The sequence below is a fragment of the Leptodactylus fuscus genome, chromosome 2, assembly GCF_031893055.1.
Source record: "Leptodactylus fuscus isolate aLepFus1 chromosome 2, aLepFus1.hap2, whole genome shotgun sequence".
Classification (NCBI taxonomy): Eukaryota; Metazoa; Chordata; class Amphibia; order Anura; family Leptodactylidae; genus Leptodactylus; species Leptodactylus fuscus.
In genome coordinates, this window is record NC_134266.1 from 230817908 (window position 1) to 230845842 (window position 27935).

Here is a 27935-nt window from a genome sequence, read left to right on the forward strand (position 1 = left end):
ATGGCTCACGCAGGATTAAACTTCATCATTTACTTGAGCTCCTTCTTAGCGTTCCTGCCAGGTAAGAATCAGTATTGGGCACAGAGAGGTAATGCATGCCAAGTCCTTAATCCTGTGATTCTTGCAATTTCCTAGATGCCCATCTTAAAGGAATATCTTGTGCCATACTTGATAATACGTCCTATTCTGTTGGATTGCCAATGGCTCAATTTGGACACATAACAGAACCAGGAAAGATACATTGCAATGAAAGTAACTGCTGTATGGGGATGTGGATCATCAGCAATGGAGACATTCAGCTTGTAGTATTGGGTAAGAATATGAAATAGCAAAATGGAATATCAATGTATCCAATGGGCATTGGCTTATTAATATGGATGACATGAACCTATTAACCATGTATTTGCATTGTTATTTTAGATCATTATGGTCTTGTTTGGCTAGTCATGTTTATAGGGATTGTTTCATAAAATTCAATTCCAAATTTCTGGATCATAAAGGAGAGACCCTTTAAAGTATGTTCTGTATAACCAGTTGTGCATATTCTTATATTTCCCCAAGCACATTGATATACTCTATAAAGTAACTTCCCTTGGTGATCCATTTGTATAAACTTCAATGCCTGAAGATAGACTTAGTGTTTGGTTTCTTAGTGAGGATTTCAAGTCTTGTAACAACCTCTGCTTGGTGCCATGTTCATTACCTGTGACCAAGTGGCATGGTCCTTGATAAAACTGTCATTGTGGGTTGGACATGATGATAAGCCAATCAGGTCCTATTGATTCACTGGCTACATATGTGATACTACAGTTGCGAAGTGTACATTTCTGGTGAACGTAGCCATGCCAAGTAATATAATACCACACTTACCTGCTTTCTCAACCCACCATTGTTACAGCATTCACTAGATTCAGACTCAAATAAGATGGCCCAATAATTCTCAGGCCATTTAACTCTTGATCCTTTAATATGGCTCCCCTCTAAATCTTGGTCCCAAACATGGTTCCCTTCTCATTCCCAGTCCTCAGCATAGTTTTCCCTCATTCTTATACCAAAACCAGACTCCAATTTCCATAATGCCCCTCACTATCTTGATTCCTCATACCAGATCACTTTGGCTAATAATGATTAAGTCTTGAAATCCCCAACTCTATTTCATTCATTTTCCCAAACAGCACATCAGTGAATATGTTTTATATCCCACGACAGTGTTGTATTGAAGAGCCTGGGGCCCACCAGTGGAACTTGTTCTGGGAGCTCATCCAATAGCTTCCTACTAATAGTCTACGCCATGGCTCCTTCACTGGCATCCTACATATGTGCTGACTATTTGGCGTTAGTATGTTCCCAGTATAGTCATCCCCTATAGCACTGTGCAGCTGGTTCATGTTCCAATAATTCCATGGCCAGTTCATGCACAGCACTATATAGGGAATGGCACGGCCGTAAAGCACTACATCATCTGCAAGATTTTTGTGAGAGAGCTGTGAAGCAGACATAGCATACAGGGCTGCCAGCATGAATTTTGAGCCCCTTCCCCCCTACAATATAATGCTCTATATTGGTATATAATTCTCCTCACAATTTAATATGCTCCCCAGAGCCCCAACACCGTATAATGCTCCCCAGAACCCCCACACAGTATAATAACCGTTAGTGGCCCCACACAGTATAATATGCTCCCCAGCAGCCCCACACAATATAATATGCCACACATAGTATAAAAGGATCCCCACAGTGCCCCCCAGTATAATGCTCCACAGTGGCCCCACACATTATAATATGCTCTCCACAGTGGCCTCATACAGTATAATATTCTCCCCCAGAGCCTGCCCGCGCTACAGCATAATGCTCCATAGTGCCCCCACACAGTATATAATGCTCCTGGGACGCCCCACACAATATAATAGTGCATAGTGCACAATATAATAGTGCAAGCCCCACAGTGCACAAGAATAAATCTCACAGTATAATATGCTCCTCACATTTTCCCTCCAGTATAATGCTCCACAGTGGCCCCACACAATAGAATATGCTACCCCGAGAACTCCCAGTATAATATACTCCCCAGAGTTATCAATGTGGCCGGGCCTGACAGGTGTGGAGTGATCAGGCTCTGGATCCCAGGGGGCCCTTTGGGTACGGGGCCCTCAGCAATTGCCCAGTCTGCCCCCCCCCATGCTGGCCCTGCCTAAAGGCACTGGCCCACCGAGGAATTCACCAATACCTTGGTGGGCCAGTCCGAGCCTTTCCAATGACTGCTGCTCTTCCCAGTTGTCTTGTACACTGAGGTTTAGACTTATTTTTGTATTGTTTTGTAGGCTGTTTCCCTTCAAAAGCTGTGTGCAGATCTGATGTTTGTGATCCTGTCTACAGACAAGGCAAATACCATTGCTTATGTTCTTCAGACATGTGTAATGCCAACATCAGCTTTTCTCATCAACGCATTTCTTGTAAGTATATTGCTATATATTTACACATAATAAGGGTAAGTTCACACAACGTGTTTCACATTGATTCCAAAGAGCAAAAGGGTGCTAGAAAAGGAAGTATCCATCCCTATCTGGCAAAGGTTTCCAGTGCCAGAAATAACACCAAAACCGCACTGGGTAGCCCCATTGAATGGGACTACTCAGTGTGTCAATATGCAGTTGTAACCTCAGCGGAAGCTGTCTCTTGAATTTCTGCCATGGACTCCATGGCAAAACTATGCAGGCTTTGTTTTTGTGTATTTATTGTTTTTATTCAGCATGCAGGTTATATAGCATTTTTTTTATTTTATTCAGCAAGCCCCTGCTGAACAGCCAGGCTAAATTGTAGGTATGTCGCTGATGCATGCCATCCAGCACTGGAAACCAATGTTCAGCGGGCTGAATGCACAATGGGGGTCGAACACCACCATTCTCAGAGGTGAAAACCCCACTGATCAAATATTTATCCTTCTATGTAGATGACAAAGGTGTGATAAAACAATACTCTGCTTGGCGTTCTGAGATTCTTCAGTACAATAAGAGTTACATCATTAGAATCAATGAAGAATTTAGACTTTGATCTGCTTTATCAAACTAAAAGAGAAGTGAAGCTAGCAGGCCTCATATTATTACATATATAGATAGAAACCCATACCCTACAAGGAGAGGAGGGGCAACCGACACAGTCATGTAGGAGGCTTAGAGAATATACTGACAAATAAGACAGTTTGGCCAATTCATGCTTCTGACAAGATGGCGTGTGCCTACTGGAAATACTGTAAACCGCAGATCCCAGCTACCTATGGCAGTGATGGCGAAGCTTTTAGAAACAGTGCCCAAACTGCAACCCAAAACCCACTAAATAATTGCAAAGTGCCAACACAGCAACTTAACCTTAATACTGTGAGAATCCACAATTTTGGACAGTTATGGACCCGAAAAATACAGTCGTGTAAATGGGGCTTTACCGAGTTTTCAACTGAAAGGTAAAGGTTTCTGCATTTGGTACTTTTGAACAGTTAATTTTCACTATTTACATCGCACAGGATCTGTTTTATAGTGACCGGGCAACGTTATTACAGCATGAACTAATATCACCTCTGCTATAAAACAGTGTGATATAAATAGTGACGGGACCCCACACAGAACAATCTGCCTCACAGTGGCCCACACACAGTGCAATGTACTCCACAGGGCCTCCAGACAGTACAATGTGCTACACAGTTGCCCCCAGACAGTATTATATACTCCACAATGGTCTGTACCAGATTCTCTGTTAGTGAGTGATCAGGGTGACAGCACACATGCCAACAGAAAGGGCTCTGAGTGCTCTCTCTGGTACGCATGCCATAGGTTTGCTATCATGGGCCTATGCCATGCCATTACTGATCATAGTAGAAGGATAAAACACTGCTTATGTACAATATCATTGTAACAATAACTTTCCAATACATATTTAAATAAATAGAATGGCCAGTGATCTCCGTGCTATAGTGAGATTTCATGTGGTCATAGGAGACCTGCTTCATGTTCTCCTCGTGTTTGTGTGGGTTTCCTCTAGGTACTCCGGTTTCCTCCCATACTTTAAAGAAATACTGGTTAGGAATGTAGATTGTGAGCCCTATATGGGACAGTGATATTCAATGTCTGTAAAAGCGCTGTGGAATATGGCGATATACAAGTAAGCAAGTTAAATAAGTACTAATCACTTAATATGGGGCGGAGGGGACTTTTGTGACCCCTTTGGGGCAAGACCTCAAGTTTGAGATCAAGCTTTGTGCCAATAGGTCTGACCACTGCATACTATATATACAACATTATCTATCTATCGATCTATCTATCTATCTATCTATCTATCTATCTATCTATCTACCTACTTATAGATATTAATATACACACCGTACAGTAAGTTAAATCCACACAGATCTCCCTTCTGTACATACGTAATATAATGTCGTAGTGCCTGCGGTCCACTTTATAAATCTCAGAATAAATGATGTTTTCTCACAGGCTTAGCCCTTATCACTGGGTAAGCACAGGTGCTGTTGGGGGAGGACATTTGTTTATCTGACTGGTTTTCGTTTCAGCTGAACTAGATAGATGTGCGCCCTGGAACGCCTCCTGTGACTGGATGATTGCCACGAGGGAGCAGCCATGGAATGCAAGCAGTAAGGGCATTACCAAAGACTTTCATGTCCACCAAAGAGGCCTGTGACAAGGGGAGTGTTCCCAAAGAGTCCACAGTGATATGATGTACTAACATGCATTTAGACTAAAGATGTCATGTTTATCAGAGCGTTACATGTATAGATACCAACTACTTATAACTTTCACGTTCGAACCCTGCCTATATTTATAACTTGCAGATGTTACATTCAGACAAAAATATATATCTGAGCTTCTTATATCTTAATATTTTATAGAAGGGTGTGATAAAATGTAGGTTCACCCTAGGTTACAAGGATTGCAGAATGGTCTATTGCCTAATCTATGGTACCCATTGCTCCCTTAGCAAGCGGCGGCAGTGGTAGGGGTTAAAATTGGAATCAATACTAAAAGACAATCACTGAAGAACAATCTGTGCTTACCATCAGACAAAAGGTTTGGTAGAATTAGTGAATTCTCAATGTGAGCTGCGCACAAGTTACATCTCCAGAACCAACTACATACAATACACAAACCACTATATATAGCAAAATTTGTCATGTATCTAATGAGGGAGCCTGACTGTTGTGTGATGTTTGCAGTAACTTGTGGGTCATAACACAACCGCATTCACTATAATGAGTTGTGATGTAGCAGCCCTATCCTAACCATAGAGCCAATGTATGGCTGCTCATGGCTCTCATTTCCTTTCTGATACCCCCTCACCTACTTGGCCATGGTTCCCCTACCTAATACTTCTTTTACATTTTGCCATTTTGATGCCCTGTACATCCTCACACTACCTCCAAGTCATCCTTTGTTGTGCCAGTCATATGACCAGCACCATCTTCCCTATGCATATACCTGCTACCACCATTCTTTACTTATTCCTATATTAAAGGGGCTCTATCATTGGGATAAGTCATTTTTAACTAATCACATCCTTGCATAGGCTTTAGAAAGGCTATACCACAGCTACCTTTAGTATGTAGATTGCCTCAGTGGTTTCTGAATAAGTCCGTTTTTATTCATATGCTAATTAGACTGGTGCACGATACATTGTGCACCCCCTTTGCTATTGTTTCCTATGGGAGGCTGCCGCTGCTGCTGATGACTCAGCTTCCTGTTTGCACACACACATAGGAAAATTATCCCCACTTATGTCATGCTTTGAATTCTCAGTGTTGGATTTTTCTTATATTACATTATGTGAAATTTCTAAATGTGTAATAAATACTTCTAATATGCCATAAGATATATAACAATACTGACCAAAGATTACATGTATGACATATGTATGCAGGGCATGGGAGTGCGGGATAAAGTTAACTGATTTTTACCAGTTTTGGGGGGTTTTTTTACATAAAAGTGGAAAAATAGACTAAAGTATCATGTGTGACTTTTAGGGAACCACGTGGCTGTAATCATGGCTGTCATGATGCCCTTCATTTTATTGAGCATTTTGGGCCTCATCATAGGTAAGGATGACTCTTGTGTTGTGTCAGAATTTAGTGACAATCCTTTGTCTTCCTTTCCATCCATTGTAATTCTTCTATCCAATAGTGAGAAAAGGAAAGCGCTGGCTGCTGCTCAGAGGTGACTGCTTTCAGGAGAACCAGGAGGAACTTGGGTTACAAGGGATGCGGAGCCCTCCAACACGGCCGGTGGAAGGACTTAGCCTACTGCAGGTTTGCCCAATAGGAAGAGACATTAGTGGTGTCCATTATGGATTCCCAGCTTTGACCATCCTTGTTTAGTCTATTTTGAAGACATTTCAGGGCAACAGTAGATATGTGCTTACAAATCCTGTAACATTTTGGAAACGGTGTGCCTCGGCAGCTGCCATAGATTTCAGGGATCATAAATCTGGCAGGGCTAGTGGGTCCATCCACCCCGGCCCTTCACCATGTGCCCTTCTAGGAAAGTGGCTAAAGTGAAAAAAGTCACAAATGTTTGCACAAAAACCCGACTTGCGCAATAATTTGTGCTACTTTCATGCTTTTTACTCCAGAAAACTGGCAAACAAGGCAAGATAAATCTCCGACAGTGTGCCATGCTGTATCTACCCCTCCATTGATTTTTTTTCTTCATCTTCTTGAGTACCTGCTCATCAAGATACTGCAAACCTTAGTGTATCTATAAGAGACATCAACCTCCTCCATTCTGGCAGCACAATAAGTACCTGCCAAGTAGTTCCCATAAGTTGCCCCATGCAAAAACTACAAGTATCATCCATGGTGGCCCAGCCTCAGTAACTCTAGGTCAATATATGACCATGTACCCTTAATAGAGCAGGAAATGCATTTTACTAAGGTTATGTTCACACTCACATCCCAGATTTTCTTCTAGTAAAAGCCATGCTACTATTTTGGATTCACCAGATCTCTTTTGTAGTACTGTAGATCAGAAGAGCCATTATCGGACCTCAGTTATATGGACTATGTCAGGAATCCATCAAGGCTGCTATTATTTTATGGGATAATAAAATCTAACTTTGGCCACACTATTATACTGTGCAAATGCAATCCTGTGTTTTCGAGTATCGTCTATATCCATAATATGGCTCATCTATCTCTGTGTTTCAGACACTTCGAGAAGATAGTTTGGCTGCAGATCTCTGGCTTGGTGCACTGTATGGTAATGGTGTCATCGTAAAATGTTTCCCGCCCCCAATGAAGAAGCTTTATAGACATGAATGGAGGATACTGAATCTTCTGACCCCTCTACAGCATGAGAATATAGTCTGCCTCCTAGCTGCAGGATCTGGTACTGAGGGCACACTGGAGCATCATCGCCTATTAGTTTTTCAACATTATCCTGAAGTGAGTTTAAGCCCTGCCTTATAATAGGATGTCAGGCAAATATTAGAGTACTTTCTTCGAAAGTGTCATCAAAGGGTTTTTCATATATGAAAAACTAGCTGTTACCCGCGACTTCGTCTGCGGTGATTGTAGAAGTGGGTATATACGGGCGTGGGTAAGGTTTTCGTAGTGTGTATAAGGTATGGAATATGAAATGTAACTTTGTATCTTGTTTTTGCTGTAATTCAGAGAATACGTGAGACTTTTGTGTTGAAGTTACTTTGTATTAGAGCTGCTATACGGTGTTGTGAGAAACTTTACATAGTGACTTTGGGACAGAAGTATTTGAAGTTAACCCCTTCCCGCCGATGGCATTTTTTTAATTTTCGTTTTTGACTCCCCTCCTTCTAAACCCCATAACTTTTTTATTTCTCCGCTCCCAGAGCCATATGAGGTCTTAATTTTTGCGGGACAAATTTTTCTTCATGATGCCACCATTATTTATTCTATATAATGTACTGGGAAGCAGGGAAAAAATTCAGAATGGGGTGGATTTGAAGAAAAAATGCAGTTCTGCGACTTTCTTACGGGCTTTGGTTTTACGGCCTTCACTGTGCAACCAAAATGACATGTCCCCTGTATTCTGTGTTTCGTTACGACTCTGGGGATACCAAATTTATATGGTTTTATTTACATTTTGACTCCTTAAAAAAATCCCAAACTGTGTTAAAAAATTATTTTTTGAAAAGTCGCCATATTCTGACAGCCGTAACTTTTTTATACGTGCGTGTACGGGGATGTATCAGACGTCTTTTTTTGCGGGACCGGGTGTACTTTGTAGTTCTACCATTTTCGGGAAATGTTATTGCTTTGATCACTTTTTATTCAATTTTTTATCAGAATCAAAACAGTGAAAAAATGGCGGTTTGGCACTTTTGACCATTTTTCCCGCTACGGCGTTTACCGAACAGGAAAAATATTTGTATATCTTTGTAGAGCGGGCGATTTCGGACGTGGGGATACCTAACGTGTATGTGTTTCACAGTATTTGACTACTTTTATATGTGTTCTAGGGAAAGGGGGGTGATTTGAATTTTTAATCCTTTTTATTTTATTTTTTTATATTTTTTTTACTTTTTGTAAACTTTTTTTTTGCATTTATTAGACCGCCTAGGGGTATTGACATGGGTGGGCGGTGTCGCGGATTGTCAGAGCGGTGGGGTTCGGCAAATATGGCTGCTCCGGAGCGTTACAGAGAGCCTCCTGGAGTATCGTTAATGTGAGGGGCGAAGTGGTAAAGTACATGTATATGAGACTGTGTGGGGTTAGGGGCGAGGCTGTAGAGGGCAATATGAATTTTGTGGCTTGCTATGGTCCAAAGTGTGTGAGATTGCAGAGATGGTGGTGTGAGTTTGGGTTTTGTGGGGGTCCTGGGAAAAACGTATGTGCGCTATTGTGACGAAAAGTAGCCTATTGCGCAATCTGGTGTATTAACTATGTTTGTGGAAACTTTCAGCCAAATCGGTGGAGCGGTTTTTCCGTGATTGAGGAACAAACATCCGAACATCCAAACTCACAAACCCACAAACTTTCACATTTATAATATTAATAGGGAGGATATGGTTAAATAGGAGGAAATTGTATTAAGAAAATGCTGTGCATTTTTCCTTGCTGGTCTCTGCTTAGTACGCTGCAGCGAGAATATATATATATATATATATATATATATATATATATATATATATATATATATATATGAACCAGGGGTGGAACTAGCAAAGATTGGCCCCGTAGCAAATTTTTGACTTGGTCCCTCACACCCACATTGAATAGTGCCCCCTTTCATGGAACCTAAATGGTATAGCGCCCCGTTTACTCATACTATAATGTCTCAAAGTGGCCTCCACACAGTATAGTCTCCCATAGTGGCCCCTATTTTGTTCATTGCAAATATTTCATGTTCACTACCTACAAACTTTTATTCTACTCAGACCCCAGAGTATAATAATCGGAGGCCCAGGGAAAGTGACAAACCTAAAAACCAGTGGAACTTACCTCTCCTGAGCTCTGGTGCGACTCCTTGCTCTCTTCGACCCTCTTCAATTACACCACAGATGTGAGTTATGCCAGCGTCATTATGTGTTTTTACGCTGGCCTGACCTATATGATGTCACTGAAGAGATGTCACTCCGGAGCCCAGGAAAGGGGAGTAATAATCAGTCTCAGATCATTATACTGTGGGGTCTGAAGAGACCAGGCCCCTTAAGGTCATGGGGCTGTTGCTATGGCGGTAGTTGCACCACTGATAAAAAACTTTTAACTTTTTCTTTACCATCAGGGCTCTTTGAGGAGCTACTTGACTGACCGAACTACTGACTGGGACACGGCTTGTCGAATGGCCATTTCCTTAGCCAGGGGATTGGCTTTCCTACATAGTGACAGGTGGAATGGGGGTTAGTAAAATCACTTTATTTTATGTTTGTAGTAGTAAACTAGTGCAAGCTAGAACAAGAGAAATCATACTTAACGGGTCTGTTCTGATCAAAGAATGGGATTGCATTTTGCAAATAGCTGATTCTGGACATCCAGCTGCCAGGACCTCATCCTCAGTACTGGGAATGAAGGGGTCACAGGTTTCGTTACTGCTGAATACCCTGCACAGTTTTTTCCTTGTAAACTGGTCCTTTTGGCAACTCTTTGGGCAGGGAATTGCAGCACTGTCTAATATTGAGTATTTAGAACTCTATCACAGAACTGAATTGGGGCCAAAGTTCATACAAATGTGTGAAGGTGATCGATAAGAGTCATAAGGATTACAACAAATAGGTAAGTACTCAGTCTGTTATGCCTCAAACCAGGTGATCTATCCAGGGAATATATAGTTTAGCAACTTGTTTGGTTCGCTCCCATTATACTTTCAGCTTTTATGATGGACGTGTCAGTTCCTTATTCAGGATCTTGTTATTTCAGCTGTCACTGTGAATGGATCAGTTCCTAATACCCAATACTGCCTCATTGGGGAAAGTTTATAAACTCTTTTTTTCTATTTCCTAGTGTTAGGCTGAGATGCTGACATCTAACCCATTGGCTAGATTCTAACCCATTTTCTCTGCAGACTTTTTGCCCCTATTATAACTATATGGAAAACGCCAGCGTTTCCTAATGTATATTGAAACGCTGCGGTTTCGCAACCTGGGGCTCCGGCCTTAAACTAAGTATATGCCTCCGGATGATTGATGGCATGTCGCTGACAGACTCCTGCTGATCATTAGAAAGTAGTAGCAATGGTAATGGGAAAGTCGTTGTGTCTTCCATTGGCTCTTCCTGGCGTTCTCAGGCGGTTTCATAGTCAGCTCATTATACTTAATGTAAGGTTGTCACCCTATACCAGGGAATAACAATGTATATCTATAGAAAGAGTTGTTGATCTGCGCTGACATTTCTATTCATAGCAGAAGGTTCAGGACTGGTGACCAGCATTAGGTAGAGTCCTCGCTTGCATCTATATAAAGTGGTTAAATTATGTAACTCAATATTGTTTATAGAAAATGCCAAAAAGTGTACGTTTTATACATTCCGCTATTTGTCTTATTTTCACTAACCATTGCCTCATTATACCTTTTGAGAAGAAAAAAAAAAGCGCTAGGAGACGAGACCAAGATACTTTATTTTCTCTCAAGGTCACACTATATCACATGGCCCAGCTGTGAAAGTGCCGAGGAAGCTTTAGATCTAAATTCCTTTGTAAATGTATGGCAAGTTCTGACTGTGAAATCCTTCACCCCCGAACTGTTTACTACTAGCAGAGCTTTGTTTAACTCTTTACTTTCAATTAAAGGGGAATATGTCAGCACCCCCAATTGCGGACGCCAACAATAAAGGGCTCTTGTATATGGGCTCCTTGTGTTTCAGCTGCTAATGTGATGGTACATGTGGTATGTCCACCCATTTTACAGGCTAAGGCCTCGTTCACATCTGCGTTTGGATTCCGTCCCCCCAAACGGAATACCAAATGCAACTTCAAGTGGTGTCTAGTGAAAGCACACGGACCCCATAGACTATAATGGGGTCCGTGTGCTTGCCGCCAGATCTGTGCAGGGATCATGGGGACAGGAAAGTAGTTAACAATCAGTGGCGTAACTAGGAATGGCGGGGCCCCGTGGCGAACTTTTGACATGGGGCCCCCCCCGACACCGAAGATCTTGACCGAGTCCCTCCTACGCATTCCTGCGCGCTCTATTATGTTCCATAGTGGCCCCTGCACACAGTATTATACCCAATAGTGGCCCCTACAGGACTAAATACTGTCACGTCACCCGCTGACCGCTATACCAGGACAAATTGTGGATAAAAAAAATCTGGTCCTGTGCATTACAATTTAGTAACTCCATGTGCCTCATATTAATAGCAGTTAACCCCATCATCTCCCTCACATTAACCCCTGTCTGCCTCACATAAGAGTTACTGATATGTGAGAGACATGGAGGTAATAATAAAGTATCTTCATTACCAGGGTCGGACTGGGGTGCCTAGGGCCCACCAGTGGGATTATTTCCAGGGGCCCACCCTACTGCCATATGTAATATCGCCCGTCCAGTTTTTGCCATTATACACGTTTAAAGTGCATTTTCACGCACAATACAGTGTGCAAACAGCTATGGCTACACTACTACTTCCTTCATGCAACCAAAGATCGCAGTGTCCCTTTGGGACTCTTTCACATTAGTGAATGGAGTCGCATTGGGTCACTCAGGTTGCAATGTGACTCCATTCACTAACATGAGTGAAAGAATCACAGGGCGACATCTTTGGTTGTATGACAGAAGTTATAGTGTAGAGATAGCCTTATGCTAGGTTCACAACAGCGGCAAGCTCTTCGTCATACAGGTCCACAATGGGACCAGAATGACGGAGAGGTGGACTATTAAAATGGCGGTTACACACAGACAGTGGCAGACCTCATTAACATAATGAGGTCCGCCAGGTGTCAGCCATTTTCAGGCAGATAAGGGTATGTTCACACATCAGTATGCCATCCATCCGTTTGAATTCAGTTTGACACTTCAAAACGGACTGATGGACATACTGATTGTATACTGACACCTTTTTATGCTGATAGCAAACGCTCTCCGTCCCCTAGAGGACAGATAAGGGGATTACAAGTAGCAATTGTAAACAGTGTAGAGATCAGTATGTGTACCAGTCCGTTTTGAAGTGTCAAACTGAATTCAAACGGACGGATGGCATACTGATGTGTGAACATACCCTAAGTCCTCAGCGTTTCTGAAACTTGGATATTGTTATGCTGGAGCTCTAGAAAAGGGCACCAGCATAACAATAGAGTGGGACATTATCTATGGGGTGGGTGGACTACAACTCTCAACAGTTCCAGGGCATCTGGAGCTGCTGGGAGTTGTAGTAATTGAAAGATTTGGGGGCATCTTTCGATTGTCCACCTCAGACAGCGGGGGGATTGGGGGTGCTAGCAGTACCATTACAATAAATCACAACATTACAATAAATACAATGCAGTAATATTTTGTGCAGTAATACTCACAGGAGACGTCTTCCCACATTTCCCATCTCTTCCCTTTGGACCGCCATAACCACTTCTTCCAGCTGTGACTTGACTCTGTAAAGTTTGAAACACAGACATCTTTGACTCCTCACTTCTCCACACATCCAGACCATATATATATATATATATATATATATATATATATATATATATATATATATATATATATATCACAGCAGCCCCTGCAGCCTATATTATGCCCCACGGTGGCACAATAGACTGTGGGGCATAATAGAGGTTGCAGGGGGGGCCACTGTAGGGCATAATAGAGGTTACAGGGGCCACAGTGGACCTTTCAAGCTCTATTATGCCCCACAGTTGCACACCCATGAACTATTATTATACTCGGGGGTCTTTTCTGACCCTGAGTATAATAATCGGAGCCCCAGGGGAGGTGAGAGAACATAATAAACACTGTTACTCACCTCGCCGGGATCTGATTTTACTCCTAGCAGGCTTTGGGCCTATATGGTAATATGTCAGACGTCACGTGGTCTGGGATATTACCATATAGGCCCAAAGCCTGAGCTAGCAGTAACATATAGGCCCAAAGCCTGTGGTAGCAGTAACAGCCTGTTACCATACAGGCCCAAAGCCTGTGCTCGCAGTAACAGGTTATTACTACTACCACAGGCTTCAGGCCTATATGTTACTGCTAGAACAGGCTTCGGGCCTATATGGTAATATTCCAGACCACGTGACGTCTGGGCATTAACATATAGCGCCGAAGCCAGCTAGGAGTAACACCGGATCCCGGAGAGGTGAGTAACACTGTTTATTATGTTCCCTCACCTCCCCTGGGGCCCCGATTATTATACTCGGGGGTCTGAAAAGACCCCTGAGTATAATATTAGCGGCAGTGGGATCGCGGCCTGGCCCGGGCCTATTCACTACCGCCCGCCGCGGCCTAAAGTACAAGGGGAAGCGGGGGCTGCAGTGAGCAGGTCCGGGTTGGTAAATAGGCCGCTGCCTGCTGGTAGATACTCCAGCAGGCAGCGGCCTATTATAAAACAAAAAAAAAAGTTATTATACTTACCGTCCGACCGCGCGCTGCTGCTCCCGCTGCTGCCGCATCCTCTTCTGTCAGACGTCTGTGTATCAGCGTAGGCGGCGTGATGACGCCGCCTACGCTGATACATAGATGGCTGAACAAGCGCAAGGAGATCGGTAGCTCTCCTTGCGCTGGTTCTTAGGATTAGGGGAGGGGCCCTAAGCGCCTCCCCTAATCCTCCTCTGACATGGGCAGGGGCCCGATTGAAATCATTTTAGCATAGGCAGGGGCCCGATCATCAATGGGGTGGTTAGGGGCCCGATCGGGCCCCTGCCTATGCTAAAATGATTAGTAGTATAGTCCGGGCCCGGGGGCCCACCGGGGGATCCCCCGGTGCTCCGGCGGGCCAGTCCGACCCTGTTCATTACTATTACCCCCATATGTCTCACATATCAGTAACTCTTATGGTGAGACAAACAGGGGTTAATGTGAGGGACATGATGGGTTTAACTGCTATTAATATGAGGCACATGGAGTTACTAAAACACAAGTAATCACCCCAAATGCCTGATAGTAATAAGTATAGTAACCCCAGTACGTACCTGTGTAAATTCAGTTTCATTTTCCTGGAGCAGTTTCTTCCTCTTCTGCTCTTGCAGGACGGCAGGGATAAGCCCCGCCTCCTCCTCTCATTGGTGGGCAGAGGACAGCAGAGAAAGGGAGGGGGAGAGAGGGGGGGAACGTCCTGAAGAGCTGACAGGAGCCAGACCTGCAGCTCCTGTGTCTCAGCCATTGCTGCAGCTTCGGGGCCCCCTGTTGGTGGAAAGTATTCGGGGGTCCGAAAAGACCTCCGAGCATAATGATAGCAGCAGTAGCAGCTGTCACCGGGCCCCTAATGTCCCGGGCCCTGTGGCAGCTGCTACCGTTGCTATGGTGGTAGTTACGCCACTGTTAACAATCTACTTTCCTGCCTGCATGATTTGTGTGGGCAGCACGCGGCAAGCACACGGACCCCATTATAGTCTAAGGGGTCCGTGTGCTTTCACTGCACAGTGCTTGCAGTTGCATTTGGTATTCCGTTCAGGGGGTGCCTATGCGGACTCCCCGAATAGAATACCGAATACAGATGTGAACGAGGGGTAAGAGATTATTGGGGCTGCAGATCCTTCACACAGTGCATCATCCTGAATATAGGTCATCACTAAAAAGGAGCAGTATAGGGTCTTTTACTATAGGAATAGTGGCTGCTGTATTGTGGTTCAATTGTAGCAGAAGTGTGATCTTTAATGCAGATCAAACTGCGTTTTCAATGTGCGTTAGCCGACAAGGTCCAGCTATACACTTTAAATAGCTATCGGCTAAATACTCATTCAGCTAACAGCATACATGTGATAGGTAGGAGAGTAATTATTATTATTATTATTATTATAATATCGAAATTCAACAGCCCGTCAATTATGGCACTTGACATCTACTGTTGCTGAAATGTTGTAACACTTCAATACACTTTAGAGATTGAGCTAGTACCATCAAAAGCAATGGGTACAACTAATATAAATGGAATACGTATAGCCAGCTTTGTAGCTTCTCCTTAAAATGTCATGCGGATTGGGCAGTCAGTGTGGGCTAGCTTATGATCTCTGGAGAGTAGTCGGCTCCTTCTTTTGATGTTTGGAGTGTCCGTATCATAGACACTGGGGTTGCCACCAGTCGGATGTCCCTGTCAGAGTGATAAAATGTTGCAACTGCAGCACTTAGGTTATGTTCACTCAGTGTCTCATTCATGAAGGTTTTAGTATGAATTCCATGTTGGAATGTGCTAGAATAAAACATTTGCTATCTGCGTCTTTTTGTTTTGGCTAAGGCTCGACGTTGTGGAAAAGCAGCTTTTTTGTAGCAGATTTTGCTGCAGAGCTTCCTAGATATTATCAATTTTTTCTGTAGCCAATACTAGGCTTGGCTTAAAAGTAGCAAAATCTGCAACAAAAAAAGCAGAGTTTCCATAAGTGGGATGCAGCAAAAAAGCGATGTGGGAAAAACCACTGTGGCAATGCATTGCAGTTTTTCCCACAGAAAGGAGGAAACCTCTGCGGACTATGATTCCATTATACCTATAGGGAAACCACCAGTGTTTCTGTAGGTATAATTGAAATGTGGCGTTTTCCAAAACCGCAACGGTTTTGGAAATTGCAATGTGTCTGCTGCGCATATTTTTCCACAGTGTATGGATCAGATTTGCTAGAATCCCATCCAGTATGCAGGGACTGAAAAAAGCTGCTTTTTTTTCAACGGCATTTCCGGCACGTTAAAACTGCAGTATCTACAGCACATGGGGCCCTGGCCTCAAATTGTAAACCATGCCCTAATTCATTCTGTGTTGCAGGAAAAAAGTTCCAATTCCAAAAACTACATTGAATCCATGACAAGCGGGACTGGCCACCTGCTTATCAGCCCTTTTGTATAGGGTTACTTCTTCATACCAATCCGTGACAGTTCACACTACAAAACAGTAGCCTATATCTAAGCTTCAGCCTTGCATCTCTGTTGTCGATTCTGGGACTGTTTTTTCCATATGGGCCCTTACAATTCGATGTTTCCATGTTTTTAGCATTGTTAGATGAGGTAACTTACAGTAGATCCTATGATTCCTAGGATTTCTCTATCTGCCATGAGCTTGTATGTGTTTCTCTCTTGTTATATACTACTGTACCATCTATGAAACTGTATCACTGAAATTTCCCCATTGTGGGACTATTAAAGGATCATCTTATCTTATCATGAAAATGTCTTATATATTCGGTAATAAATATTTTCTTCTATGGACAGACATATGCAAGCCTGCAATTGCTCATCGGGACTTGAGCAGTGACAACATCTTGGTGACTGCAGATTCCACTTGTGTGATAACAGATTTTGGGTTATCTGTAGTTCTGGAGAATGGTCACACAAAAAAGAAGCCACGGGATGAGGCGATATTAAATATGGTAGGTGAGGGGTACACCGAGAAGTAGTAGCACAACTCAGAACCTTCAAAGGATTATTACCATTGCTGGATCTAAAAGGACTATGCTAAGAGAACAATGGGATTTGTGTTAATATGGTCATCTCTGATAATCTGGGGAGGGATTAAAGACCAGAAGTACTTGGTTTCTGGAGCATAATGGTTTAATGATTTATGGATTGAAATGCTTATATTTAGCTTAGGTCCCTTGCACACGACCGTGGCCTTAAGCCTCTTGCAGATGACCGTGGCAGAGATCAATGTGCTATCCGTGTTTTTGACCTATTCATCTCTATAGGCCCTTACACATGACCGTGAATTTCATGGTCTTGTGTGTGGGCCGACAGTCTGGGCCACAAAATATAAAACACGTAAGGGGTGTGCCTTTAGATGTGACTAGAGATGAGCGAGTAGTGTTGGGATCAGCCGATCCGAACAGCACGCTCGCATAGAAATGAATGGACGTAGCCGGCACACGGGGGGTTAAGCGGCCAGCCGCCGTCAAAGTGGGAGTACCAGGTGTGTCCATTCATTTCTATGGAGCGTGCTGTTCGGATTGGCTGATCCGAACAGTACTCGCTCATCTCTAGATGTGACATTATGCACCAAAATTTTGGCACTTTTTAAAAAAAATAAATATACTACGTCAACAAAGAGAGTAAACAATGGACTAGACTAGACAGCCTAAAATGTACCAGATTTGTCACTCAGCATTATACAGTGATACATCTGGAACAGTATAAGACTCCAGTCTATTTGACACTATTAATAAATCTGTTCCGTTGGGTTTTGACATAATCATACTGACCCAGAAAATAAACTCTCAGAACTGAGTGGTGTAACAATAAATAAATAAAACTAAGCCTTTATTAATAAATATATTAAAAAGTTAAACGTCTCCTAAATTGATAAGACACTTACATGCAGAATAGGGCGGGTTTACATCTGCGTCCGTGCGCGCTTTAGCCAATTCAGCTGGGTTTCCGACTTCTGCCCCGAGAAACTGGACAGGGGCTGGAAACCCGGCAGTCAGTTTTCAAACCCATTCAAGTGAATGGGTTCAAAAAGTGAACACCCGGGAGCGTTTTGTACCTGCCCACGGTGAAACGAGGTTTTTTAACCAGACAAAAAGTCAGACATGCAGGACTTTGTGTCCGGTTAAAAAAAAAGGTGCACTAATCTATACACTTGCGTATACCCAAGAAGGGATTAATAACACTCAGTTCTAACATACAGATGTTAGAATAGGTTCCTTTGTCCCTATTACGCTTCCATTGAACAGTCTCCTCCTCTCCTTCTGTCTCTGTCTCTATCTCCATTCCCTCATAGATTGTAAGCCCTCGCGGGCAGGGCCCTCTACCCCACTGTGCCAGTCAGTCATTGTTAGTATTATATCTACCTGTATATTTTGTGTATTGTATGTAACCCCCAAATGTAAAGCACCATGGAATTAATGGTGCTATATAAATAATAATAATAATAATAATAATAATAATTCAGCCTGAGAGCCCCTCAACAAACACACTCAACGCATTTCCCTTGCATGTCGCAGGTTCATCAGGAGTTCTAATATTGGTCCCTAATGACTATATTGCACCACTGCTAGATGGAACCTATATCCCGTGGATATGCAGCGATAATGATGATTTACATCTAGGTATCTTTTTATCAATTTAGGTGACATCTTCACTTTTTTATCTATTTATTAATAAAGGCTAAGTCTTGTTTATTTCCTCCTATACCATTCAGGTCTGAGAGTCCGTTTGAGGTGGAATGGTTGAGCACCCTCTATGAAGTATATTTTGGTGACCAGAAAATAAACCTGTTATATACGCTGCACAATGTATATTGCAATAAACAATTCCCCCCCCCGACCGACGACGAAGCCCTCGACCGACCCCCTCCTACGCATTCCTGCTCGCTCTATTATGCCCCATAGTGGCCCCTGCATACAGTATTATGCCCCATAGTGGCCCCTGCACACAGTATTATCCCCCATAGTGGCCCCTGCACACACTATTATCCCCCATAGTGGCCCCTGCACACAGTATTATGTCCCTTAATGGTCCCTGCACACAGTATTATGTCCCTTAGTGGCCCCTGCACACACTATTATGTCCCTCAGTGGCCCCTACACACAGTATTATCCCCCATAGTGGCCCCTGCACACAGTATTATCCCCCATAGTGGCCCCTACACACAGTATTATGCCCCACTGTGGACACCCATAAACAATTATTATACTCTGGGGTCTTTTCAGATGTTACTCACCTATCTCCCGATTCAGCCGGTAACGGCCTATTAAAAAAAAAAAAAAAAAAAAAAAAAGCAGCGGTAGTGGCTGTCACCGGGCCCCTAATGTCCTGGGCCCTGTGGCAGCTGCCTCTGCTGCTATGGCGGTAGTTACGCCACTGCGTTGTACAGATAAATATTGCCAGAAATCTCTTCTCTTTATAAATATTTAGAACTCCTGGATGATACAAAGTAACACTTGGTCAATAAATGGTTAAACAACTGCGGATCATTCCAATCTAGCTTTTTCTCTCCCATTTAGGAAAATTTTTAAGTTTATTTTAATTTTCAGTTTGCACATAAATCCTGAAAAAGCAGCAATAGAGCAGTGTGAATGAATGTGTGAGATGTGTTACCTCTCTGTGTGAAGCACGCTTGTGTGGGGCGTGATGTAACAAGAAATATTTTCCTTCTAAACAGCATGAAAAAAAATGTATGTATTACTTCTTATAGCTGCACAGTTGTGTTCCTACAGACACGGCAATAAGTGTCAGTAAATAAGGTAAATATGGGCGTCCATGTTCAGACAGCTTTATAGTCTGATGTACACATAATATGTCTGCTGACAGTGGGCTAGGTCCTATACGATGTATATACATGCAGAGTCTTCATCTTCGATTGGTAAAATCCATTGATGAATTTTTAATTTTACATTGACAGATAGGAACGTTACGCTATATGTCTCCTGAGATGTTGGACGGATCCTTAAATCTTATGTCCTGGGAACAGGCTTTGACTCAGGCGGATGTATATTCACTAGGCCTCCTGCTGTGGGAAATATTTAGTCGCTGTAATGATTTGTATGCAGGTAAGACATCCGTTTATCTAACTTACTAATATATCATTTGTAAGAAAGAGTTAGTGAAATTTCTGCTCTTTGTATGCTTAGGAGTCCAGTGGGCGGTCTCACTCAGTAATAGGAGGCTGTCCCTGTATGAGCATTGGCTGTCACTGATAAGGACCGCCCACTTGGCACTTAAATACAAAAAAATTGTGATTTAAATGAGTAAGTTACAAATTATACAATCTTTTCTCTGAAAGCTCATCCTGCTTTGTGACATGCTGCTGCTAGACAGGACTGCATGTTCATTGTGAAAGGTCCACTTTAAAGGGGCTCTATCAGCAAAATTATGCTAATAGAGCCCCACATATGCGTGAATAGCCTTTAAAAAGGCTATTCAGCCACCGTAAATGTTATATTAAACGCCGTCCCGTTTTTAAATAAAAGCATTAAAACATATATGCTAATCTTACCGAACGTGCACCATGGGCGGGGATGCACGGTGCTACGTCAGCTTCGGGCACGCCTACCTTTTCTGTCTTCTTGTAGTAACGCCCTCTGGTTCCGTGTCTTCTTCCGGCTTCTTCTCTTCAAATCCCGCGCCTGCGTAGCAGCGCTTCCCTCTGGAGCGCTACTGTGCAGGCTCACTGAAAAGTAAAATGGCGAGTGAGCCTGCGCAGTAGCGCTCCGGAGGGAAGCGCTGCTAAGCAGGCGCGGGATTTGAAGAGAAGAAGCCGCAAGACACGGAACCAGAGGGCGTTACTACAAGGAGACAGAAGAGGCAGGCGTGCCCGAAGCTGACATCGCATCGTTTATCAATTTGCATATATGTTTTAATGCGTTTATTTAAAAACGGGACCGGGGGTTAATATAACATTTATGGTGCCTGAATAGCCTTTTTAAAGGCTATTCACGCATATGTGGGGCTCTATTAGAATAATTTTGCTGATAGAGCCCCTTTAAGTATTTCTTCACTGGAAATAGGGTTAATATATGAAACCTGTTTCTGATCTTATGGCATTAAAGAAAATTAAAAGGAAATCTCTAAAGACCTATCGCTCAAAGACCATTACTATGTGGTTGTATGCAGGGCTCCAGTCTGGTGCTCCTTTGTAAAATCCCATATGTGACCAGTATACAATGAATTAAAAGAATTGAGAAGTATAAAAGAAGGACTTGGCCTCTGTTCAGACAAATGATGTCTCATGGCCGTCACACGGCTGCATTAAAATCAATTAGCGTAATTGGGACTATTCACATGATCAATTTTTTAGACGGTTTGTTTGAACAGATCATCAAAAAACCAGACATACTATTTTTCTCATTTTAACTAAACCCTTTACCCCTTCCCGACATCCTATTCCAGAGGATGTCGGGGCTTTAAATATGGCAGCCGCTCAGGAACTGAGCAGCCGCCGGGTCTCGTAAATCATCTGCATGCCTCATGGTCTAGGTGTCTAAACAGAAATCTACACCAGCTCTTTGCTGACATAGATTTTTGGCAAAATTTATATCAGAAATCTGGCGTAAATTATCATTCTGATGGTGAACCCATGCTTGGAGGAAAGTGGCGTGTGAGGTGAAGAACTTTAAATTCTCACTTGTATGTCAGTTTTCTGGGCCCATAAGCAATGAAAAAAATCAGCCCCTGTACGTATAAAGCTAGCCTTGTTAAAGTGACATCCAGCAGATGCATGACATGGGCATAAGGCGCTGTTCACACTGCAGGTTTGGTGTATATAGTGCAAAATGTTCTTGACATATGTAGCAATCATGTCCAAAGACTTGAACTATGACCCTGGCATACTTCTGCTTTGGCATACATTGTTTTCCAAGACCACAAAGTTTCTTACTAGTAAAGGATGTTGCAAAATGTAAGTGTTTTTTTTGTTTTACTATGGTAGTCAATAGGCAATGTATGAGAACAGCCAGATGTGAACTGCAAGTGCAGTGTGGATGGATCCTAAAATAGGCTATGGCTGCTTTTAATTCGCAAGCATGGGTCCATGATGATTGATGCACACATGATGGAACATGGTGTCTCTATGAGACCCATATAAAAAACCCACTTGCATGATGTGTGCCTCGTGTGAGTAGACACAGTACTATATAAATCACATAAGGTGGCTCACAAAGATTTTTTATAGTCAGCAATTTTTTTTTTGCATTGTTCCAATGGTGGTTAAATAACTCTGTGACTTATATCAGACCACCAGTGTCCTGAGTTTCGAGTGGCCTTTTTGGACGAGTTGGGACCAAACCCCACCTTAGATGAGTTGCGATCATTTGTGGTAGAGAACAAGCAACGTCCCCAAGTACCCAGAAACTGGAGTAAGAATCCGCAGGTAAACTATGTTCTGAAAACCGAAAAAGAAATACAATTACATCACACCCATCCCTCTTATATTGCCCTGGATGTAGACATGGTGATCTGGATAAAGATGTCTCTTGTCTTACTGCAATCGGAGATGTGAAAAACTGCAGAAATTAGAGATGAGCGAACCTCTCAAGATCCATTTCATTTTAGGTTCAAGTGGCTCAGGTCCAAGGTTACTTTATAGTCGAACAAGTTTGGTATAAACCACACCTTAAATTGGATTAAAATATATTGTATAAGGCTAAGGGCCCATGATTCGGAAACGCAGCATTTTTTGTTGAAGATTTTGCTGCAGATTTTGAACCAAGGTCAAGAGTGGATTTAATAGAAGGAAAATGTCTAAGAGCTTCCTTTATATGTTTCATTCCTTTCAAGTCACTTCTGATTTTGGCTCAAAAGACTAGAACAAAATTCCACAATGTGGGGCCTTAACAGGGCCGGCTCCAGGTTTTTATGGGCCCTTGGGCGACAGAGCCTCAGTGGGCCCCCTTGTGGAGGAGGCAGGAGGACGCTGCTGCGGCTGGACGAAGCGAGTGACATCACGCAGGAGTGCGGCGTCACCTACGCCATACCTCCCAACTTTTGAAGAGTAGAAAGAAGGACAAAATGTGCGGCGCGTTGTGCGCACCGTGGCAGATTTAGCTCCACCCACTTTTGTGTTGACTCCGCCCATTCTCATTCATTTTTCATGTGCTCCCACACAGTATAATCCTACTACAGTCACCCGTAAATTAAATCCCCCCCCTCCATCTCTCCCTCAGTTTCATATACACCCTTCCTCTGCCCCCAGTGTCATGTCCCCCCCTCCATCTCTGTCCCCAGTTTCATGCCGTCCCCCCCCTTTATCTGCCCCAGTGTCATGCCGTTCTCTCCCCCCTTCATCTTCCCCAGTGTCATGCCGTTCTCCCCCCCTTCATCTTCCCATGTCATGCCGTTCTCCCCTCTCCCCTTCGTTTGCCCCCAGTTTTATGGGTCCCCTTCATTATGTTCCACCTTAAAGGGGTATTCCCACGTCGCATACTCACCAGTCTTCACTTCTGTAAAATCTTCTTTCTTCCTGGTTTCTTGCATCATTTGGTGGGCGGGGTTTCACATGCAACTTGTCGTTTAGCTCCACCCCCAAATTTGCATGTAGCTCCGCCCACCCATGTTGGACTTTGAAGTACAGGCAGGAGCAACTCCATTCTGTGTTACATACAGAGACTGCCTGTCTCTGCCATAATGAACACAATTGAATTAGCTAACCTGATAACTGGGAGAACAGAAGAAATGAAAGCAGCTCCTCTCCCCTATCTGAGAGCAGGACCTAGGTCATGTGGTGTAGACACAGGAATAGCTAGAAACACAGGCTCGCTCCCGTGCACTTAGCCCCATCCTCCTCCCCCCCCCCCCCCCCCCCCCGAGAGCAGACAGCTACATCACTTGACTTTTGAGCAGATAATTCAAGGGCTTTGTCAACAATGAATTGAATAAAGTAAGATAATGGACAAACAAAGCAGTTTTGCTGAAGCAATGTATTTAGGAAAAGTCTTACATCCACAATAACAAGCAGTATAGGTAGGCTCCTTGTGATGGGACAACCCCTTTAATGTTTAACCCGTAAATTAAATCCCCCCCCTCCATCTCTGCCCCCAGTTTCATGTCCCCTCCTCCATCTCTGTCCCCAGTTTCATGCTGTTCTCCCCCCCTTCATCTGCCCCAGTGTCATGCTGTTCTCCCCCCCCCTTCCTCTGCCCCAGTGTCATGCCGTTTCCCCCTCTTCATCTGCCCCAATGTCATGCTGTTCTCTCCCCCCTTCATCTTCCTCAGTGTCATGCCGTTCTCCCCCCCCCCTTCATCTTCCCATGTCATGCCGTTCTCCCCTCCCCCCTTCGTTTGCCCCCAGTTTTATGGGTCCCCTTCATTATGTTCCACCTTAATGTTTAACACAAACACACTCACCTTCCAACACTCCCCCCACTGCTCTCTCCGCTCTCACTCCACTCACATAGTTGTAGGCCCGATGTGACGTCATCACATCGCACCTACAAATGCAGAAGCCGGACCACAGCGTTAAAACAGGAGCTGAGCTGTGACAACTCCTGCTTTAATCGCCTATGTATTCAGCTGCTGACGGCAGACAGGCATTGACACAAACCCTAAAAAAGAATGTTATCTACTTACGCATTATGCACGCTGGGTGGGCATTCAGGGTGTGTCTTCATCTTCATCCCCGCCTCTTCTTCCTCCGATGTCCTCCGGTCCTGTCCTCCTCTGGCGCTCGCGAACGGACATTGATAAAAAAAAATGGCCTGGGCGCATGCGCAGTAGCATGCGGCTTCTACTACGGCTACTGCGCATGCGCCCAGGCTATTTTTTTTTTTTTATCAATGCCTGTCTCTATTGCTGCAGCAGTCAGGCTCATGAAATGATGAATAACACATCCAACCCCTACTACATCCCCAGCCATCACTGAAATGTCCCGTGTTCCTGCACAGAACATTTTACAGTCCTATGAAAAAGTTTGGGCACCCCTATTAATCTTAATCATTTTTAGTTCTAAATATTTTGGTATTTGCAACAGCCATTTCAGTTTGATATATCTAATAACTGATGGACACAGTAATATTTCAGGATTGAAATGAGGTTTATTGTACTAACAGAAAATGTGCAATATGCATTAAACCAAAATTTGACCGGTGCAAAAGTATGGGCACCTCAACAGAAAAGTGACATTAATATTTAGTAGATCCTCCTTTTGCAAAGATAACAGCCTCTAGTCGCTTCCTGTAGCTTTTAATCAGTTCCTGGATCCTGGATAAAGGTATTTTGGACAAACAATTCAAGTTCAGTTAAGTTAGATGGTCGCCGAGCATGGACAGCCCGCTTCATATCATCCCACAGATGTTCAATGATATTCAGGTCTGGGGACTGGGATGGCCATTCCAGAACATTGTAATTGTTCCTCTGCATGAATGCCTGAGTTGATTTGGAGCAGTGTTTTGGATCATTGTCTTGCTGAAATATCCATCCCCGGCGTAACTTCAACTTCGTCACTGATTCTTGAACATTATTCTCAAGAATCTGCTGATACTGAGTGGAATCCATGCGACCCTCAACTTTAACAAGATTCCCGGTGCCGGCATTGGCCACACAGCCCCAAAGCATGATGGAACCTCCACCAAATTTTACAGTGGGTAGCATGTGTTTTTCTTGGAATGCTGTTTCTTTTTGGACGCCATGCATAACGCCTTTTTTTATAACTAAACAACTCAATCTTTGTTTCCAAAATGAAGTTGGCTTCTCCAAATGTGCTTTTGCATACCTCAGGCAACTCTATTTGTGGCGTACGTGCAGAAACGGCTTCTTTCTCATCACTCTCCCATACAGCTTCTCCTTGTGCAAAGTGCGCTGTATTGCTGACTGATGCACAGTGACACCATCTGCAGCAAGATGATGCTGCAGCTCTTTGGAGGTGATCTGTGGATTGTCCTTGACTCTTCTCACCATTCTTCTTCTCTGCCTTTCTGATATTTTTCTTGGCCTGCCACTTCTCGGCTTAACAAGAACTGTCCCTGTGGTCTTCCATTTCCTTACTATGTTCCTCACAGTGGAAACTGACAGGTTAAATCTCTGAGACAACGTTTTGTATCCTTCCCCTGAACAACTATGTTGAACAATCTTTGTTTTCAGATCATTTGAGAGCGGGCTGTCCATGTTCGGCGACCATCTAACTTAACTGAACTTGAATTGTTTTGTAGAAAGAAATGGTCCAAAATCCCTTCATCCAGGATCCAGGAACTGATTAAAAGCTACAGGAAGCAACTAGAGGCTGTTATCTTTGCAAAAGGAGGATGTACTAAATATTAATGTCACTTTTCTGTTGAGGTGCCCATATTTTTGCACCGGTCAAATTTTGGTTTAATGCATATTGCACATTTTCTGTTAGTACAATAAACCTCATTTCAATCCTGAAATATTACTGTGTCCATCAGTTATTAGATATATCAAACTGAAATGACTGCTGCAAACACCAAAATATTTAGAACTAAAAATTATTAAGATTAATAGGGGTGCCCAAACTTTTTCATAGGACTGTATATACTGCAAAAGTTATTATTGTTTGGTGACTCTGCAAAAGTTTGGTACTTCTGTAATCCTACGTAAGGATATCCTATTATAGGGTACGGAGAGCAACCTAAATGGTTTTTCTATTAAAACACTTATCCCCTCTCCACATGAGAGGAGATAAGTGTCAGATAAAGAAGGTCCAACTTCTAAGTCCCCCAGTGATCAGAAGAACAGGGGTAGGTAAGTCCCCCATGCTCCCACCTTCTGAATGGAGTGCCAGTGTGCTTGTGTGACCGGCGCTCCATTACCACGTATACATTCAAATGTCCACACAGAGGAATTTGGCAATGGCTTTGAGGCGGGCTCAGCTTCCATACTGCATAAGCCTCCCAGTGAGTTCAAGTCAGTCTTGTTGCAGCTTTGTGAGCCACATTTATCTGAGCCTAATCGGTGATTAATAGCCGCAGTAGTAAGCCAGAAGGCCACTAAGAGGTGGAAGTCCACCACAAACTCCTCTTCACTTTCCACCATGTGAACTCGCCCTATGGCACGACTAAGTGTTCTTCTCATGTTGGAACGAGTTTTCAGCAGAATGCACCTGGATGACACTTTCAGTGACATCTGAATGCATTCAGTTATGAATTCATGTCTATGGAGGCTTCCAATCTGTTCTGTCCGATGACATGGATGATTATAGAACAGGTCATATCCTCCTCTGTATCATTGGAATGGAATGGATCAGAAGCCCCATAGACGTGAATGCATCACGGAATGGAGCGACATATAAGTGTCATCCGATCACAAGTCTTATCCGAGTGCATTCCATCGCAAACTCAGCCCCACATCAAATGCATGCTCAGTTGTGCAGGAGGTCTTACACTGCCAAAAGGCATAAAACAAACTATCATAAAATACTAGACATTATAAAATATAATATGTGAAAATACATTATAAATACAAGTTCTAAATACTGTCCTTTTCATATAGTTATTCAAGACATTATGGGAAACATTGGAAGATTGCTGGGACTCTGACGCTGATGCTCGCCTGACCGCCCACTGTGTACAGCAGAGACTGTGTAACCTTCTCGCTACACCCATCAGCTTGCTGCCACAGGACAGTATATGTCTAAATCTTGGGGTCTCAGGATAAAGTCAAAACAAATAAATGTTATAATTCTGATCCTTTAAGTTATCTTTGGTTTACAGTTATAGAGGACAACTGTGCAAAAAATACTAAATTACTGCTGTCGCCCCCATTGTTTACACTGCAGAGCAGCTAGCAGTTAGTGAGACTGTCATTCAAGCCATGTAGATGGGATCTGTTTTGAAACTACACGATGACGCGATATTGTAGTAGAACCAGCGTAGATTGAGGGACATTGGAAATCCAGCAGATGGTGGGTGCGAAGAAATAGTAAGGAATCAGTAAGATAACATAGAAAAATA

At 43.2% G+C, this 27935-nt stretch overlaps 1 protein-coding gene across 1 annotated transcript; it reads left to right on the forward strand.

The window, feature by feature from the left end:
* On the forward strand, positions 1–27639 carry AMHR2 (anti-Mullerian hormone receptor type 2). Its single transcript, XM_075266418.1, has 12 exons — positions 1–61; positions 136–312; positions 2322–2453; positions 4559–4645; positions 6023–6094; positions 6180–6334; positions 7202–7438; positions 9756–9870; positions 16813–16974; positions 19944–20087; positions 22269–22405; positions 27475–27639. Exons 1-12 carry the CDS (start codon positions 1–3, stop codon positions 27637–27639), a joined length of 1644 nt encoding a protein of 547 aa, XP_075122519.1.
* The last annotated feature ends 296 nt before the right edge of the window (positions 27640–27935 follow it).